The sequence below is a fragment of the Diadema antillarum genome, unplaced genomic scaffold, assembly GCF_040938485.1.
Source record: "Diadema antillarum isolate AM-2024a unplaced genomic scaffold, OU_Dant_1.0 scf00000052, whole genome shotgun sequence".
In the NCBI taxonomy this organism is placed as follows: Eukaryota; Metazoa; Echinodermata; class Echinoidea; order Diadematoida; family Diadematidae; genus Diadema; species Diadema antillarum.
Genome location: NW_027270941.1, coordinates 1,377,628 through 1,397,717, shown reverse-complemented (window position 1 = coordinate 1,397,717; position 20,090 = coordinate 1,377,628). Strand labels below are relative to the sequence as shown.

The 20,090-nt window shown below is 38.0% G+C and overlaps 1 protein-coding gene across 1 annotated transcript in view; it reads left to right on the top strand.

Annotated features, from left to right (window-relative positions):
• Positions 1–3,570: 3,570 nt before the first annotated feature.
• Positions 3,571–20,090, top strand: part of LOC139715630 (FYVE, RhoGEF and PH domain-containing protein 2-like) — a gene marked incomplete at its 5' end in the record, with an annotated part of 100,608 nt that continues 84,088 nt past the window's right edge. Inside the window, one exon of the mRNA XM_071627186.1 lies at positions 3,571–3,879. Coding sequence (XP_071483287.1) covers positions 3,571–3,879 — 309 coding nt within the window. The remainder of the gene's footprint in view (positions 3,880–20,090) is intronic.

Here is a 20,090-nt window from a genome sequence, read left to right as displayed (position 1 = left end):
AGGAGAGAGAAATAGAAATAGAAATTGACAAATAGAGCGAGAGGGAATTAGAGTAGAAGAGAGAGAATATAAGTGATATAATGACAGAAAGACAGGGTAAGAGGAGAAGAGAGGGAGAGAGAGAAAAAAAAGAGAAAGTAGCAGACAGGATATTATGAATCAAAAGACAATTAGCATGTGTTTTTCTAATGGCAAAGTATGTTTTTCATGGAGGGGCTTATTTGAAGGTTTATTACATCATGTAATTTCACACTCTACATTCAGCCAATTGTCAAATTCCCCTTCTCACTTTCGGAAACGAAGGAACATTCACTCCTAACCCTCATTCATTACCAACACATTTATTTTAAAACATTTGACTAACTTCACCTTGAGGGCATATCCATGATTAATATATTTCAGGAGGCCTACCACAATGAGCCTTGAGACATCATTGATTCTGTGATGGTTGAAGCCTACCTGAACTGGAAATTGCAGTTCAGTTTTATCACTAAACATAATTGTAGGTTTTGCATCTGAAAGAGATGTCACAGTACTCAGAAACTTTACTCTTTCTCTCCCCCTGATAATATCAAAAGCGCATGAAGGGTTTTGATTTCAACCATAGGTGTGTCTTCATCAGCTCGAGCTTGAAGAATAGCCCGTTATTTCTGATCCAAAGAATTAGCCCGATCAGAAAATAGCCCCCTACTTTTGCAACGAAGACCGAAATAGCGAGCTATTCCGAAGCCAAAGAAATCTTGGACTTATTTGCAGAATAGCCAGCTAATTTGCAAAATAGCGCGCTAATCTTAATGCGTCTTCATCAGCTCAAGCTTAAACATCGGCACTGCATGCATTGCACACCACGCAGGAACGTAGGCAGTCGGGTTGGAGTGTGTTTGCGCCAGCATCGAGCTTATAAACCCGACCGTGCCATGCCTGAAGCTCGAGCTGGTGAAGATGCAATTGCACATTTCAGCTGACTTCAGGCTTATTTCTCTGATCCCCATAAGCTTGCTATTCTTCAAGCTCGAGCTGATGAAGACCCACCTCATGATTAACATGCAATTCTGCATCCTGTTCAAGGTAGCTTCAGTGAATACAGAACTGAGAAACCAGAAATGTTCACATGCATTTTGATTTTTTTGGGAATTTGGCGAGAGCCAAAATTCACAAAATTAAAATGCACACGAAAGTTCTTGTCTACACTATATGCATTGAATGCATGCCAGTGGCAATTCATAAAGATTTCATGCCACAAAAAAAAGCTGTCTCCAGTTTGCAAAAACTTCATGCCACGAAAATATCTTGCTGTACAGTAAATCAGATGTACGGAGTGGTTGATGTCTCATTAAAATTGTGCCTGAGATTAAAAAAAAAAGTCATGGAATTTTAACATTTCCCATATTTTCACTAATTAGTGGTACTAGTCACAGCAACATACTCAAATTGGCAGCAATGATGATGTCATAACCTTGCAAGTCTTCCATTCAACCTGCAGAAAACAAAAATCTTCATTAAATATCCTTTCTTGGCATGGAATCAATAGGAATGATTGATGCAGTTTTCCAATAATTAAAACTCATCAAAGTGCCCAGTATATTGCACAGCTCCTGCATAAGAGGAAAACAAGCCACCAACTCCTGTCAAAAACCTGATGACTTCTCTCCTTAGTAGATGCTAATTACAACAGGTGCTGTCTAGCAAGGAAACTGTATGCCGAACCATTAATCATATTGCATTTCTTCTCATATGGAAGGAGGGGGGGGGGGGGGGGGCAGTAAAGGTTTTGTACAAGCAATGGCACCTCTAGCACACTTAACCTATTGAAGACTAGTCCTGAATACACTCGGGCAGGTGTCTATGGAAAATGTGTGATATAGCAAGATCAGCTTATCCTCAATGGGTTAAAAAACCAAGTGTCCTCTGATATTAACCCAGTGAGGACGAGTCCCGGGTATACTCGGGCAAGTGTCTATGATGGGAAATGCGTGTTGTAGCAAAATCAAACCGTCCTAGGAGGCTGTGAAAATACAATGTGAGAATTATACAGAGGCTGTTATTGTTGTCATGGACAGTTGAGTTACCTGAAGAGGGGAAATTTAGACTGAAACTTTCTCAGAATTCTATTGATATCACATACATGAACAAAAGAAAATCAGAGCAAACGAGGAAAAGAGGCTAATGTCTGACTGAAACCATCCTTGTCATCGAACGACATTTTTGTAGCTGGTGTGAATGAGTGCATGTTTGACATCAGTAGTAAATTTATAGTGTATGCAGTCCTGATTAGATTGGCAATATCTGGCCATAGAGGGGGTAATTGCAATCTGTGGTAATTGAACAAGTGGAACAGTTCAGACCTTGAATAGTATAGAGTATTTGTTAGGTAGCCTTATTCATGAAAATTAATAATGTTGTGACTCCATTCCAATGATTTGTACAGTATATCAGAATATTATGACTATAATTGCCATGTGGTGATTTATTTAGTAGGAGTCTACCTATTTAAAGGTTGTAATTTTTAAAAGTCTGTGAGCAAAACATTAAAAAAATTGGGGTTAGTGGCATTGTTATGGGCTCAATACCCACCTAAAAAAATTATGGGGATAGAACTATCACTTGAAATGTTCCACATCTGTGAACTCTCTACCAATCCAACTTCAGAAATTGTAGCAACCTTGTTACCTTGAAATCTAAACTGAAGACCTACTTTTCCCAGTAACTTTGTGAATAATGTGTGACATAAGTTGTCTGTGGGAGCTGGGTGCCTTTGAATGTTCTATAGGTTCGATTGTTTGTTCATTTTTTCCATCTGAGAAGATGGCTGGATAGCCTATGTTCACCTGCACTACAGAGACTCCAACCCAAAGTACAACTTGTACCTTCTGATCTGGAGATTCTCCCGCCCGAAACCCCTAGCAAACGGGAGACTCAAAGTTGATGTGTGCGAAGAGCGAAATTCCCAGGGTTCTAGATGCTCTCTGGTGCTATCTAAGGCTTATTTTTTCAACATACGATAGAAATATGTAAGAAATCCTTTCCAACGGGAGACAAAGAGCCAGGGCGGGAGAAATAAAATCTCAAATGGGAGAATGGGAGATTTTGCAAAAATGGGTTTTCGGCGGGAGATCTCCCGTCGAAAACGGGAAAGTTGGAGTCTCTGGCACTATCTGGTCTTCCATGTGTTCCAGTTGGATGTGAGGCGGGACCACTTCACTGGGTTAAACACCCTGTTCTTCGCGATGAATGAATGAAGCAGGGTCTTTTACATACATGAGTTGTGACTCTCTCACACACGGGGCCTCCATTTTATGTCCTATCCGAGGGACAGAGTGTTTTGCCTCTTGCTAGAGGGGATGGTATGATTACACACAACATTGCTCAGTCCAGACTCGGGTTCGAACCCGGGTCGCTTGGATCGGAGGCAGACGTGCTACCGACTGAGCCAACTCGCTTATACACATAGGTAAATGGTATTATGTAAATGTTGTTCATCATCTTCATTATTAATCAACTCCATAGAAAGTATGAGATTTGTATTCTTTAATTTTTTTTTTTCATCTTTCTCCAAATTTCTCTGTGCAGCTATCAGCAAGGACAGTGCTGAAAAGTGGGAGGATCGCTGTACCTTGCTGGATGGCGCCCCCACGTGCAAGACCAGCCCCAACAAGTCGCCCCTCATGGAGAAGTTCCGCCAGCTGTCGGAGGGCAAGGGGCTCAAGTCCCGGGCCCGCAAGGAGACCGGGGCCCCGCTGGCCGCGGACAAGCTCGGTGGCAGTGGCAGGACAAACAGTGGTGGTGCCTTGAGCAACGGGAATAGCATGGAGAAAATGGACGAGGGAGATGATGACGACGAAGACGATGATGATGACGATGACGACGATAGCTCTGAAGGTAGGGATGGACACTCAGAGAAGAACAATCTAACTGATAAAATATGAAATAGTCACTGTGCAAGCAAAAATATATTCTAACAGAGTCAGAGGAAATTCTACTTTATTTGCAGTTAGTAGTGAAAAAAAAAAAGAGAATTAAGAAATAGTAGCTTGTGCAGGATGGGTGGATTCGTCATTGATCACTGCAGACACCTGCTGTTCTCTTTCATGATGTGATTCTATTTGTGCAAACATGACAACGGTTGCATTGTCTCTTTTACTGATCTCTTAATATTGACAGCATGTAACTGAGCATGAAATGTGCTGCACATTTTGGGAGAAGATTTTTGTTTTTGCATGTGTGTAGTAGTGTGTGGCATCATCCATTTTGGTCTTGTGCAAGTCATTGGCTGATAGTTCTCTTGGTTGGCTGGGTTGTGGTATAATCATTTGCTTGTCAGCTACAATATAAAGAATCATGCATCTGTAAATGTCATTAAAGGGGTGGTACAGTTTTGGTTAAGATGGTGCTGCAGGTCCAACTCTGTGTGTGTGTGTGTGTGTGTGTGTGTGTGTGTATGTGTGTGTGTGTGTGTGTGTTTGTGAGATAATGAGAAACCTCTTTCGTATGAAATACTGTATAAGAGGGTTTAATTTTTGTGAATTTCGCGAATCACAGTTGGATCGCGAATTTAACAACACGCCAAATTGTCTCCATGTGCTTTGTTAATAGAGCTTCACCGTAAGCCTTGGCGTCGATTCGTGAAAAGAACATCTCGCGAAAATGTCTATGACCTCGTCATTCATGAAAATATCTGTACGCGGAAATAACAGCGTATACAGTATGAAAGAACATGTAATTGTTAGAGGAATTCAAAATTTAAAACATGAAAATTGGTCTTGAAATGGCTGAGATAGCCAATCAAAGTGATCCTAATAAAATGTGACCGGCCACAACTTTTATTAGGATTGCTTTGATTTACCTTATTTTTGTATATCTCAGTCATTTTCAAAACCGATTTTCATCAAATAAACTTTCAGTTCCCCTAGGAATTGTATGCTCTTTAACATTTCATAGAGTGGTTTTTAAATATCTCACAAAACGTTAAAAGCTGAATCCTCATCTTAACCAGTACTATACCATCCCTATAAGCAGACATTCATAGGCTGTGCCATTACTAAGGGGTGGCAAATGCAAAACATATCTAGAGAGACAGAAAGAGAGGGAGGAAAAACAGAAAGTGAGGAGAAAATGTTATGAAGAATTCAAATGCAAAAATGGATATATCCATTTTCATCAACTTGAAATTGAATTTGAAATTGAATCTCCTGAAAAAAAAAAAAAAATTGAAACATGTATGATGATTTTAATGATATCTCAAAGTATCAATACTTTTAAATGCCAAAATTTTCATTGTACATTGATTTTCTCATATTTTGCGCTACTTTTGGGTAGCGCGAATTTAACTGGCAAAAATATCTTCCCAATTTTATCTGCACATTTTTAATGGTTTTAGCAATTGCACACTGTAAATTCAAGAACCAGCGAATATGTTTTTATCCACTCAGTGCGAAAATATCGATGTTTACAGTACTGTAAACGTGGAAATTTTCGCGGTACATTAATTTTCGCGGATTTCGCGCTACGTTCGGCTAGCGCGAATTCAAAAACGCGCGAATATATCTTCGCAATTTTCTATGCACATTTTGAACGGCCTGAATTGCGTGCGCTTCGTCGATGATACTACTACGTAGTACAGACATGTTTACGCGTATAGCAGGCACCGCACGCACCGAGCCCATGGCCGATTGGTGTGCTACATCTCCGCGACTACAGTACTAGTACTACAGTACATGTAACGAGTAAAATATGTGTACAGTGTACTACGTAGTTTAGCGCTTGTACTCACACTCGCGCCGCTCGCTACGTCGCTTTCATACGCTGGCATCGCTGCGCGAATTTAAGAACCCGCGAATATGTTTTCGAGCCGCTCAGCGTGAAAAATTAATCGCGCGAAAATATTGACGTTTACAGAAACCTATTTCTTGTTATGTAACAAGTACAATATTATTGAAAATACCTTTTTTCCCTCATTGGATGATGAGCTTTACTTAAAAAACTTTAAAAATGGAATTTATCTGTCTTTGCATTCAAAGGAGACCATAATCAGGTAAAATCTAAGAAAATGGTTATTTCATCTAAATCATTGAAACAGAAGCACATGAGCGCTACAAAAATATGTAATATGAAAAAACTGCTAGAAGAGAACTGATACAATTATATGCTTCAATATAGAGGGTGAAGTGTATTTGATGACATGCCAACCAGCAGTGTGCATGTGTTCATCATGGTCCTTGGGCTCCAACCATTACAAGAAGAGGAATTCCAATGATTCAGTATGCATGAAAGTGCATAGCGCCCTCTCTAGTCTGTGGTGTTGTTACTCACCGCTGGGGGTGGATCTGTTATCACGGAGACTGTTGGATAAGGATGTGTGACTTGTAACCATGATGAGGTCTCGTATTTGTATAAGTACTGCCCTGTTCTCTACTGTACTGTACTTTGATACTAGAATTACCACACACATACACATACAATACCGTTGATGTTTAATTAGAAAACAATCATGGCTACTCCGCCAGGTACGTACTCAGAAACTGAGTCTGATTTATTATTAATTTTTTGTCTACTTGAGTGCTTCCATCGTTTTCCTTGTTTTTTTATGTTTCCTTCTGCATGCTAATGGTGTAGTTCTTTTTTTTACCATAAAATTATCATCCGCATCAAAACTCCTGATACCTTGGGTTGAAGAAGATTTGATTAATTTGATGGTCTCTGTGTATGCTGTCTTGCAGGGTTATATTTCCTCAACTCAGTGTGCTTCATTCATCTCTGTCTGTGTAAACCCTTGTGAAGTCCTTTGCAGAACTTTACAAAAAAGGGGGCAAATATGCACCAACTTTAATGCAAAAAGGGGCAAAGATGTACCATGATTTGGTAGTTAGATAAGAAATGACCAATTATGGCATCGGATTGTTATGGAATACTGCCAAGATTATTTATAAATATATTCATATTACAACAGGAATTTTACTGATAAATGTCATATCCATCCATGTTCTTGAGACATTTTGTAAAGATGGATTATTATGTCACCAACTCTCCAGACTAAAAACAACAGAAGCTGTTGAACTGTGGTTTTTATTAGTCACATTCCATGTCCTAATGTAGCCACGGAAGAACCAAGAAGGAGCATTTGAATTCTAGACAGGATCCCTGCAGTGCCCTTAATAATACTGGAAAAAAAGAAGAAAAGAAGACCAAACCTCAAGTACCCTGTCTGCTGTGTAGGAAACATGCAAGTGGGATATTGTCCGTGCATAAATGCACACCTTGAACGCTGGTAAAAGAGAGCAACTTTTTTCTCTTTTTTTTTTTTTAAACCGTCTCCTCTGTTCAGGAAGTGATTAATGGGCTTTGATTAGGCGGGTAGCAGGTGGCAGCCCCGTTTGGTCTCCCTATTATCGAATCAGTCGTCAATTTGTTCCCGGACGGGTATTTGACGGAGCCTCAGGTCTCCTCCGGCAGTGCCAAGTTCATGCCATGAGGGCATTTGCGAGCGTTTCTTTTTCTGTTTTTTTTTTCTTCTGTTTTTTTTATCTTCTATTTTTTTACAACTTCACTGGCATTGCATTGTTGAAGCCTCTGCACTGTCAATCAAACACAATGACAGTGGCCTGTGATCTAAGCCTGCTATCATATAGGATTCTTTTCCTCGTAAAGTTGATGGGGGGGGGGGGGGGAGATGAGGTCAAAGATTGGGTTGTATAGAAGGTAATTCTCATCACCTTGTGCTAATAAGTTTTAGTAGCGTTAGCATTAATAAGGTGTCATCACTTACTTCGTCTGAGAAGAGAATTATTGCGATAGAAGGAAGGGAGAAAAAGGACTAATGGAGAAGGGCCTGGTGAGGGGAAAGGAAAGGATCATTGTTCTGTTGTAGTACAGATCATTAAAAAAAAGAATCATTTTGGCGAAACTTTGCGACAGTGATGGTGTTTAAAGTTTAGAGGGTTATCGCTCTGATGTATTCATGGGATACGTAAAAGCCACAAGCAAAACCTGCCCAATGTTCAGGTATCCAGTAATCATAGACTTCAAGAGAAGCTCCACTCCATAGACAAGCTAATCATCAAGAAGACCAAAATACAACATTTAAAGGTACTGTTCACCAGTGGGAGCAGTGACTTAAAAAATGTTTGAGTTATCACATTTGATGCATATGTGTAGGTCAGTTGTATCACAAAACGTCCTGCCATATAAGAATTTCACAGTAAAGCCTGAAATATAAGGAGATAGCACTATTTTTCTCAATAGACCTTAACTCTAGATGGTTTATTCTTGAAACAATTTTATTGTAACTATTGTTCACATTTTGTATATTTAGCAATACTTAACATTGATTATAGTGATTGACATTGTTACTTTAGTTGTTTCTATCACTAACTCATATTCTTATGGCACTAAAGCTGGGTTTTTGTTTCATCTGCAAATGGTAAAGAATGTTGAAGTTTTGATTAGAATTGGCCACAAGAGAAGCGAGTTAATAGAAATCAAAGGTTGTGTGCATTTACACGAAACAGAAAGATTGGAAGCAGCTACATTTAGAAGTAAATTGAATGAGGTGATGATGTCACTGTCTCACAACTCTCGCATCGGTTTGTTCATCTAAATACAAACAACAACAGCAACGTGGTTTGGCTGATAACTTTGCAAAGACAACTTCCTCCTGTGCTGAACATTCACCATGGCCAAGATACTGCAAGTTTGCAATCTTGATTGAAATAATGGAATCATACAGTTTGGACTAATTTATTTCATCTAACAAAAATAAAAGGAAGTGTAGTAAAGATTTGTGTATAGGTGAGCGGGAAATTTGTAAGGTGATTGTGACATCGTTGTCTCAGTGAGAGTGCGATTTTGCAAAGTGCTTTTCTAACTTGCCATTTGTTTGTTTATTTTACTAATTTTGCTCCTTGAGAAACTTCAGGTAAAGCAGAGTTTAATATTGAATGTCATTTGATACTGTAAAAACTATACCAACATAATGATTTTTAATTCCGCATGTTGCATATAAATGATGATGTCAATAGGTACGCGCCAGATCATGAGTGAAAATTTCTCAGTATGTGGGGGGGGGGGGGGGGGGTGTTAACATATATTTTACCCTCCCCTCAGTTTTTTGGATTATACAATGTGTACATACATCTTTGTGTTGGGGGAGAGAGGAGGTAAGGGGAAAGGTTTGGCGGGACGCTGGAAAAAATGATATCTTGCAACTGACGATTTTGCTTTTGATTGCAGTCTGTCTTGCTATATCTTTTTATGAGAGAGATAAGAGAAAAGAGATTGAAAGAGAGATCAACAATGAGGAAAATTTGAATGCTCAAATTCAGAAAAGATAAACAGCTACTGAACACACCTGCCCAGACTCTGTAGTGATGCGAAAAAACATATTCATGGTCATTTCTTTTCTTTTCTTCTGAAGGCCTTTAACCCGTTGAGGATGGTTTGATTTTGCTACAACATGCATTTCCTATAGACGCTTACCCAAAAATACTCGGGACTCGTCCTCAACGAGTTAAAATACATGTATTGTCTATTAAATTCTCTCCGGTAAGCAGAATGCAAGAACAATGATTGTGAAACATATGTGAAAGTGGGTTGGTTTCTTTGCATTGTCGAAACCTTTCCAAAGAAAAAAAAAGAACAAGGTAAGAAGGCCTTGAAAAGAGAGAGAGGAAAAGAAATTAATTAGTCTTTATAATGATGCACTTTTACGATATATATTATGAGTTATGGTAAGTGAAAGTGAAATAGAGGAGAGAGTGGAAGAGAGAAAAGAGAGAGGGAGAGAGGGTAGGGATGAGAAGTGATGGGAGCATGAAGATAATCATGCTAAATTGCTCTGCCTACCATAAGATCGATCATTTCAGTGATAGATATGCAGTTACCCAGAGAGAGGGAAAGAAGGAAAGAGGGTGAAGGGAAAGTAGACACCAGACATTACACCCATCTATACACCTAATAGTGTTTGATACTGTTTTTCTTCTACATCAGTAGAATGAGAACATGTGATGCATCATCATCACAAAAGACAAAGAATGCCGGGAAATATATATATATATATATATATATATATATATATATATATATATATATATATATATATATTCTTTGATATATGAATATGAATACAGATATGAATTTGTCGAATGCTAAGCTTTAAAGTGATGTATGATTTGCCCTACTTCATTACAGTGAAACATTAAAAAAAAGAATGAAAAGCTAGAAAGCTGTAAAGGTTATATCGCCAACGTTGGCTTTTTGTGCAGTTTTTCCCCTTTTATGATCTGTGACTTTATATAGGTGAGGTGATAATGCACCACAAATGAGCAGGGAAGAATGAAATGTGTCCTATTAATTACAAAGTACTTAGCAAAAAAGAGAGATCGTAGAATACTAAGATATATTTGCAGTAGACATGGTCAGAGACAGTGGACGAGTGAAGAAAATCTGTAGAATATCACCATGATATGCAAAGAAATAAGGAAAAAGAAAAAAAAAAGGATGCACAGAACAGAGGTATTGTAGTATAGATTGTATGTTGCCATGTCCAATGAATGAACAGAGAATCACATGCAATAAACAGGGAAGGGAAATCAGTATCATTTGTGTTGTGATTGTAGAAACTAAAACAAGTTTGGGAAGAATGATAACAGATTATTGAAATGTACTATGTACCCTGGCAAACACTGAAAGCACTGAACACGTTGACAAGGACAAGATGGATGTTTACCATGCAAAACATTACATGCACTAAATCAATTCCTCACAGGATTGTGCAATTCATATAGACTTTGTGCTCATACCCATAAACAGTGGGTTAACAACCCATCTTCTCAGTGGGAGATATACACAGGTGAAGCTGTTGATGCAGCAACTCACTCATTAAAGAGATTAATAGATAAATATGAAGATATGTTATATATTTATGATAAGAGAGAGGGGAAAAGAGAGATGTATGTTTATAAATAAAAATATATGGCGATAGAGAAAGAGTGGGAGAGATCAGGGGAGAGAAAAGAAGAAAGAGGGAGAGATATATTAGTGATCTCTTGTACTATGAAATAGACATTGGACAAACGAGGAAGAGCATGCACTGGAAAACTTTCTGGTCTTGTGATTGATATCACCCATCAAAACCAGTCAAACGAAACTCGGATAGGAACAATGGAGCCGGATAAGGGAACGACTTGTGTCAGTTATTGCATCTCACTAAACGTCGTCACTGTTTAATGACAGTAAAGCTGGATTAATTGCCTCTCAACTCTCTCTTTCTGAGAGGGATTGCATTTTGGTGTGGCGAGGAACGCTTCTTTCAGAACGGGGTACGGCCATCATGGAGAATGGGATCCAATAGGTGGAGTGTGTATTCACGGTTCTCCTTCGTTGGCGTCTTGGCCAAAGTGGGCGTCATCATTGCGTGTTTCCTCTAGACAGCATCCATTGTTAAGGTATCAATTGAGGTCACATTCTGTCGATCATTTGTAATGTTTCTTCATTCTGATGTTTCTTCGTTTCATAGCGAGGTTTGTTTTGGAAACTTCAGTATTGTAGAAAAAGCTGAACACGATGATGGGGAACAAGCAGGTTATGCCTATGTGCATGGAGTGTGTGTCCATGTGTCTCATCCATGGTGTGGTCTTGCGGTGGCTGCATTTTGAGGAGGTTGCTACAAAACTTTGCTTTGTTTCTCACATGTTGATTTTTGGTTAGTATCCCTCAAGTACAGTGCAGAGTAGAATAGGCAGAGGATGCAGCTATTTTCTTTGCTGTTATGCTAAACATCTGATGCAGAGAGAGTACTGTCTTTGCTAAGTGATACATCTGATGCGATGAGACTATGAACAGTGGAAGCATCTACTTGTGCTTTAGTCATTTTATTCTTATTATCAACTATGAATAGATAGCAGTTTTTTGTCCGAAAGACTTTCACTGATTCATAGTCGATAATAAGAAATAACAACTAAAGCAAGACGAGTGGATATGGGCGGTGGATTGTTCCACTGTTCGAAGTCTCGCCACATTAGACGTATTACTTACAAAGACGATAGTCTCGCCGCATAAGACGTTTAGCGTGATGGAAAGGACATCGCTACATCCTCCTCCTCCTAGACTATAAAGTGCAGAGGAGAGCAGGGTGGTGTCATGCAAGTCATCTGCCAAGAGAGATTCATAGAAGAGAGGACCTTCATCCTGTTTGAGGTTTTACAGATCTCTTACCAAATGCTCTCAAATATGGCGATTTCTCATCAAATTTGACTTAACACAACCCCGAAAACCAAGAATAAGGTCAGTAACACAGTAATTGGTTTCTGAGACATTTCCTTTGCTGTAGCACACATCCTAATGAAAAGAAAATGATGACTCAATTTGTGAATACTTCTTTAGTATTATTAGACAGACTGTTTTGGGCAATGTTTTGTTAGGTCAAGTGTAGCATCCACCATTTCAGATGTGTGTCTTGTAGGATGTTAGTGGTGAGCATTTCTGGCCATATATAGGTAGTGTGTGTATGTACATGCATTCTCAGGACATAGTGTGCTCTTTATAACAAATTTGAAAGCCAGGAATAAAGTTTGATCTGATATTTCTCTCTGGATGGGTGGCCTAGGACTCAAAATGTCAGCTGCAGGTATGTATGAAATCAGGAATTCGGTCACTAGAGGAGATCTTTGCTTTAACAAAAATTTGTATTTCAGGAACTTAACTAAAATTTGAGCATGTGCTGCCCCCTTAAAAGTATCTGCTGTAAAAGTGGGTATTTTCGCGCGACTAACTTTTCGCGCTTGGCCAGGTCAGGAGAGTTTTGCGCGTTATTAATTCCGCGGAATCAAGACATCACACACAGGAACATATGGCAAGCAAAAATATTCGCATGCTTTTATTTTCGCGCTAGTTTCTGGTTGCACGAAATGTGCGAAAATTTCAACACCGTGAAAATTTCCACTTTTACAGTACTTGCACAGACTCCACTGCATTAGTAGTACCTGCCGTGAAACTCATAAGAGATATGAAATAACTGAGCAGTAGCATTGTGTATTGAGAGAGAGATGTGTTGTTTATGACATGATGAGAATTTTGTTTGTGATGTTACCCAGGTGAGTACGAGTGTTGTGTCCCTGTAAATGATTGGCAATTTTGCAGTATATTTCTCCATCCTAACTACGTTTGCATCAGATATTTCTTTGGCAAACTTTTTGTCATGTTATCTTCATTGCATGGCTAAAAACTGCATGTATCCAAACATGAGGTCATTGGTTAAAAAAAAAAATGTTCCAAGAAATAAAGCGAAGAGATATTGGCAGAAAGAGAGAACAGCACTGAAATTAGCTGATTTCTCTCCCGGCACAAAATGCATATCATACTATGACTCGTCTGTGTAACTTTAACAAAACTTTAAAAAAAGAAAGAAAGGGAAATTGTGGTGCATATTTGGTGCTTCTTTTGGGCTGGTGACTCATCTGTCTTGATTTTTTTAATTTCCACTTATAAAGTAATTTATGTTTCTCTCAAAGTCACTCTTCCTGCATGTGTGATTTCTCCCTTTTTTAATGATTTGCAATGGAACTCTCTCACGCTTTGATATTCAGCATTTACCTGCACGTGTACGATGATTTTGTTATGTTTATTTCCTATTCTGTCTATCTTACTTTGCTTTTTTTATTTACTTCCTGTTTCACCTGTTACACTTTGCTTTTTGTTTGCATAGTTTTTCTTTTATATGTCTCTCTTATTTTTTTTCAAATCCAAAGCAAAGTTTCGTTGGATTAATTTTTTGCATGGCTCTTTAATAGCACGATTTGCTTTTATTTTCTGTTCATGTTTATTTTTGTTCTTTCTCTCTGTGCATGTTTCCCTCGCTAATACCCCTTTAAAGATGCCCTAAGTGAGTGCAGTGGCCAGCATGAAGTATTCTGGACTGAGAAAGATGAGTTTGGTTTCCTTGATAATGAGTTTGAAGGTGGAGATGATGATGAAGTAGAGGACGGAGAATTATCGGAGGAGAAAGATATCCTTGGTAAGTTGTCAGGGTGATGGACATGTCAAAGTCGTAACTCCCAGTTTTCATGTAGCTGTGTGCCATTGATCGGTGAAACAGATACTCGATGTCTTTCACTGTAGTAGAATTAATGTTCAGTGTAACAATGTATTGCTTGGTTGAATAGAGTGGGATTAAATGTTAGAGGGAGTTAGTATTTGGTTGCATGCAGTACACAGTTACTTCCTGAATTGTGTAACAATTTTGGACATTTATTTGGAGATAACAGTGCAACCATTGAAGCTACTAATCCAGTTATTGTTATTGTGACTGCCTTGATCCTCGTCACATTATGATAGACCATTTTTGCTGATATCAACATTATTAACATTATTATATTATCTGTACACATTTAGACTTTCATCATCATATTCATCATAACATTGCATATCATTAATTCTGAAAAAAACCCCATCATAGTATACCATCATTAAACCTGTTATTATTGATATTATTATGCTGTATTTACACATTATGAATTTCATCATCATTATCATATTATTGTATATTGGTAGTGTCATTAGAATTGTTACTCTTAATACTGATAATACCATCATACTATAATCATTACACCTGCCATTACTTTAAATCTTAATTATAAATCAGTCCTATCTGTAGCTACTTGCTCTTACCTCATATATTCATATATTTTATTTGGTAAAATCATATGTTTTTAATGTACAACTGCTTTTTTGTGTTTTATAAACATGAATTTTAAATGTTCGATATCTTTGTCTCGTTTCTATGTTTAACCCGTTAAAGATTAGTCCCGAGTACACTTGGGCAGGTGTGTATTGGAAATGCATGTTATAGCGAAAGCAGCTCATCCTCAACGGGTTAGCCTTCAAAAAAACTGCTCAATTATGAAGAATGACCTCTCCTATCAAAAAAGAAGTATGGTGTCTGTATGGTGGATGGATGTTCTTAGAAAGGAATGAGATGTATGACATTATCTTACGTGGTATTGTAGCATGTTTAAAGCAGCAGTGAAGTTACTGAAGTATTTCACAATTACTTGTCAAGCCATGGAAAGCCTTCTTGGCATAGACACAAAGTTCAGATTCAGAAACATGTCAGATAGAACTTAAGAGCAAGTCAGCGATTGTCTGATATCCACAGGGTAACGTGTGGAAATTGTGAGGCAAGTTTCTCGACTCATTTTAGCTGTCCCCTGCGACAGCTTCCATCCCACGATGAGAAGCGGGCCTGTCAGCCGTCGTTAGAGCCCGTAATGCCTGATCTTGCATCAAACTTTTGACCCACAGTCGAATTAATTCGAGTGAATTACGCACTGCGCCCCACCAGTCGGCTACATAAATTGCAGGGCAGGGGATGCTGGTGGATTCTCAACTTGCAGGCCCCATCTGTATGTGTCAGTCAGTGATTTGAAGGTACCACTCCTCTGTGGGTGTTCACGGAAGAGTGCTTCTGTTTATCACCTGGATGTGCACAGCGGTCCCCAAATCACGCACAAGTACACATGGGTGTTTGCGGTTCAGAAATGTGCTTGCTGGACCAAGACACACTTTTATAGTCAAGGTGTAAACATGTTCCACCTTCAATCTGCTATCTTGCATCGTCTGCTCCAGTACTGCATTCCCATGTTTACAGGAAACCAGGTAGATGCCTAACAGGTGAGTTCTGATTACAGTTCAATTTAAAGTCCATCAACCAGCTCTCGTCTGTTTGAAATCTTCAATGTTTTCCTCCAAACAATTCAGCACTATACTGTATTGGGCCGGCGTGTATTTCACAGTGCAGAGTTATGCATGCATGGAACATTGACTTATAAGTCTTTGACATGTATGGAACAGTCCAGCTTTCTTCATGAATTATGTCTCTTGCATTTTCAAGTTCACCTAGGTATCGCTAAGTCTTAGAAATAGACAGACAGATAGATACATGAATAGATAGATAGGTCATTAGAGATAGATAGGTTGATATTAGGTAGGTAAGTAGATAGATAGGTAGGTGATGGATAAAAGGATAGATACATAATGGATAAATAGATTGATTGAGATAGATAGGTTGATAAATAGACAGATATTGCTATTTAGGTAGGTAGATAGATCCATCTAGGTAGGTTGGTAGATAGGTAGATGGTAGATAGGTAGAAAGATAGATTGATAGATAGATAGATAGAAAGGTAGATAGATAGATAGATATGTTGGTTGGTACAGTAGATAGGTAGATGGTAGATAGGTAGAAAGATAGATAAGATAGATAGATAGATAGATAAGATAGATAGATAGATAGATTGACTGAGATAGATAGGTGGATAATAGATATTGCTATCTAGGTAGGTAGATAGATCTATAGGTAGGTTGGTAGATATGTAGATGGTAGATAGGTAGAAAGAAAGATAGATAGATAGTCAGATTAGGATATATGAATATATTGGAAATAGAAGGATAGATAGTTAGACAGGTAGGTTGGTATGCAGAAAGTAGATTGATAGATAGATAGAAAGACTGAGATAGACAGCTATCATAGATAGATGGACAATAAATAAATTAATATGCAGACGGAGAGAGAGATGAAAAGGAGAGAGAGAGAGGGAGAGTCTCACTCATTTTTTTATTGATATGCATCAAATGAGACAAACATTTTGCTGATTGGCTGGCAGCAGGCCATGTCTTCTCACACAAAAGAAGCCAACAGCAAACACCTTTTTTGCTAGTAGCACACCAATTTTAAGCTACAATTGGAAGCCTTATGTGAAGGATGCAGAAGTACCATACTTCAATTGCAACAACCTTGTTTGCACAATTAATGAGAAGTTTGCCACACTCATAACATCACTTCCCAAGGATATTGTTGTGGTTGTTTGTGAAAAAAATAATATAAATGGGGCCCTACTGAAAAATTATTTGCCCCAGGCAATACTAAGTAGAAAAATCAAACAACATTATTAACAGCTTAAGGATTGTTATTGTTGTTATGCTAATAAATGTCTCCACAATGGAGCTCATAGTGATAAATGTCACTTTACAAGGACCTATGTATACTTTGGAAAAAGAACACAAAATAACAACACAGATATTTGAATATAATAGTGCTTTGAGGTAACTTTTTTCTTCCTTTTTTTAAAGCTTTTATCCACTTTAAGCATCTTAAAGGAAACCAAAACCCAATAAGAAATGTGGATTGAGTGAAAGCAGCAACATTAGTAGAACACATCAGTGAAAGTTTGAGGAAAATGGAACAATTGATGCTAAATTTATGAATTTTTAAAGTTTTGGTGTTGGAACTACTGGATGAGGAGACTACTTGAGCTTATGACATCATGAGTGAACAATAATTATAAAGAAAATATAAAGAATATTCAACACGCCTTCACGTTTCTAGCATAATGAAAGAGCACTTGACTAACCACTTATAGAAAGCAGGGGGAATAATTACTACCCTTAACAAATGTCAATATCAAGTTGATGGAATGTGTAATTTTCATGAAAAATGAATTTTTGTGGAATTCCCTTTATATTTTCTTTGTATTGTTTTCCACATATTTGTGCATGTATATGTTTGTGTGTGTTTTTGCATGTGTGTGTGTGTGTGTGTGTGTGTGTATAAAACATAAAAAGAGGAAGAGGATGAGGAGGATGGAATGCATGATAATAAAAGGAAGAAAGAAGAGAATGTAGAAATGAAGTGATCAAGCGAATCTCATCTAATGTGTGAGTCAGCACATGAATAAGTGAAGACTTCTTATTTGCATTACATGAGTGCCACCAAGCTTCCTGTGCTTATTGGTGTCTGTGATATGACAGCTACACTCAGTGCTGATTATTTCATGGAAGGAATTGAGCTTTGGTTGGCATGACTTGGTTATTCGATGTCAAGATAATTGCAGTTGGATGCTTTTGCTGCTGTGATTGTGGAATGATGAAGATGTTGTCAGTCTGCAACCTGAAAAACAGACTTCGGGAATGAGGTTTATTAGGACTTAGTCTATGGGTTTTATTTCACGTATTTCTTATCAAGTGCTGGAGGAAATTTGCTGGGAAAACTATCATCTAGTCATCTTTAGATATTCTATATTGGGGAAGGATTGAAGGTAATAAGCGAAATTCATCCATTTGTTGCCAATTTGCTGCCAATTTTAAGAATCAGTTATAGATTTAGTAATTAAGAGGCTTGTGAAAATTCTACTGCTTGAACTAACAGCTAGATATGATAAGAAAGGGACAAAATTAGGAAGAATGTTTAGCTCTACTGTATGAAACACTTACAATGAATAATAAAAGTGACAATAAAATATACAGCACCAAAACCACAGAAATGTAATATCTAAGATGGAATAGTTTCATGTCCACTCCAAGGATTCAAACCAGTAGCTTCTGTTTCAAAATGCAGATCCTTACCCACTGTAGCACAATATTTTTATGTTCCGTTGGGTATGATGAATTTTGCCTGTTTTCAATTCCGTGATATAATTTGTACATAAGTAGTGTTACATATATGACAAGCAAAAAAAAAGTGCTTTTATTTTCATACTGGTTTCTTGTGCTAAATGAATGAAATTTCCCATTTTAACATTAGCTTAATATCTTGGCACATTCATCATCATTTTTGGGGAAAATTCAACACAATAGCTAAAACAAGTTATTTCCATCATTGGTTGTATGATTCATTTAAAGCTGGAAGTGGCCACTTTGCCTTGTTATGAATTTTGCTATTATATGGAAAATTGCAAACTCTTTCAGCCAAAAATTGATATGGTTATTCTCAATTTATTACAAGAAATTCACCAAAGGAACAGCTTAAACAAAATGATGTCCTTACAAATACAGTATTTGAATGAAATGGCTGAGAATTTTACACTGTAGTGTGGCGGGTTAGAGTTTGGGCTCAGTTCGTAGCATACTGGTGGAGTATGTGATGTGTTGTCTGGTAATAAGCTCTGAACTACTGCTGATTAAAATGGAAAAAAAACAACAACAAGTGAACATGTATTTTCCATGTCTTTGATATAATTGCCTGTATTCCCATAGTTGTTACATATTCTCTGAAGTTTCCTTGAATGAGAAAAATGTATGTTTTCTGTATTGATTCATTCAAAGTTCCTATTTTATGCAAGTATGATTTGATAACAGGTATTTCCTGTTTTATACTGATGTGAAAGTTACATACCTTGAAAATGTTCAGCTTAGGCAATGTTTCTATTCATCTGAGTTCCCGTCTGGAGTCTCACACATAAACTGGGCGACAGTGGTGATGAGGAAGTGCTGTATGCTTCGTCTGAATAAAACAGTTTGAAGTTGTGTTTATCGGCTGCATTTTGTGATCCCACGAAGAGCAGGCGAGGGGAAAGTCCCTTCTGAACAATTGTGATGGTAATAGTCTCTGTTCTAGACTCAAAGGTTCGAGCTCCTCTCAAGTGGAAAAGAAAAATACCTCTGTTGAGCATGACTACTCAGGTTCTGCACAACCTTTGAAAGCACGCTGCAGTTTGTATGATATATCGTTGTCTTGTGCATAGGCAAAATCCTTTGTCATTGCCTGATGTGGTACTGATATACACAAAAAGTTTGGGAAGGTAGACTAGGCACACATGCACACACAGATAACAAAGAAATGCATGGGCTGACCTTTTCTTTACACAGTCTTTCAATCAATACAGCCATTATGTCCCAGTGCTTTGAATACACCAACAAAAAAGGCTGCGTATACAAAAGGGGATTTCCTATATTTGGGTGTGACATAATGGGTCTTGAAGATGTCAGAATTTCCCCTTTTGTGTGTGTATATATGTGTGTGTGTGTGTGTGTGTGTGTGTGTGTGTGTGTGTGTGTGTGTGTGTGTGTGTGTATCTGAGTGTTCATGTGCTTGTGTGCATGTGAGTGAACAGGCATGTGCTTGAACTGATGCCACTGTAAACAAGAAGCAACCAAATGAAAATGTGCTATATTGAGTGAAAATGACATTATTCATTCCTTTCTGCCAGTGTTGAGATGTCAGTTTTGTACACCTGCTATAATTTAGAAAGCTTTGTTCAGAATACCGGTATACCTTCCTTCCGCGGGCTCATCTCATCGGCGTCACTGGGAATAATTAGTTGGCA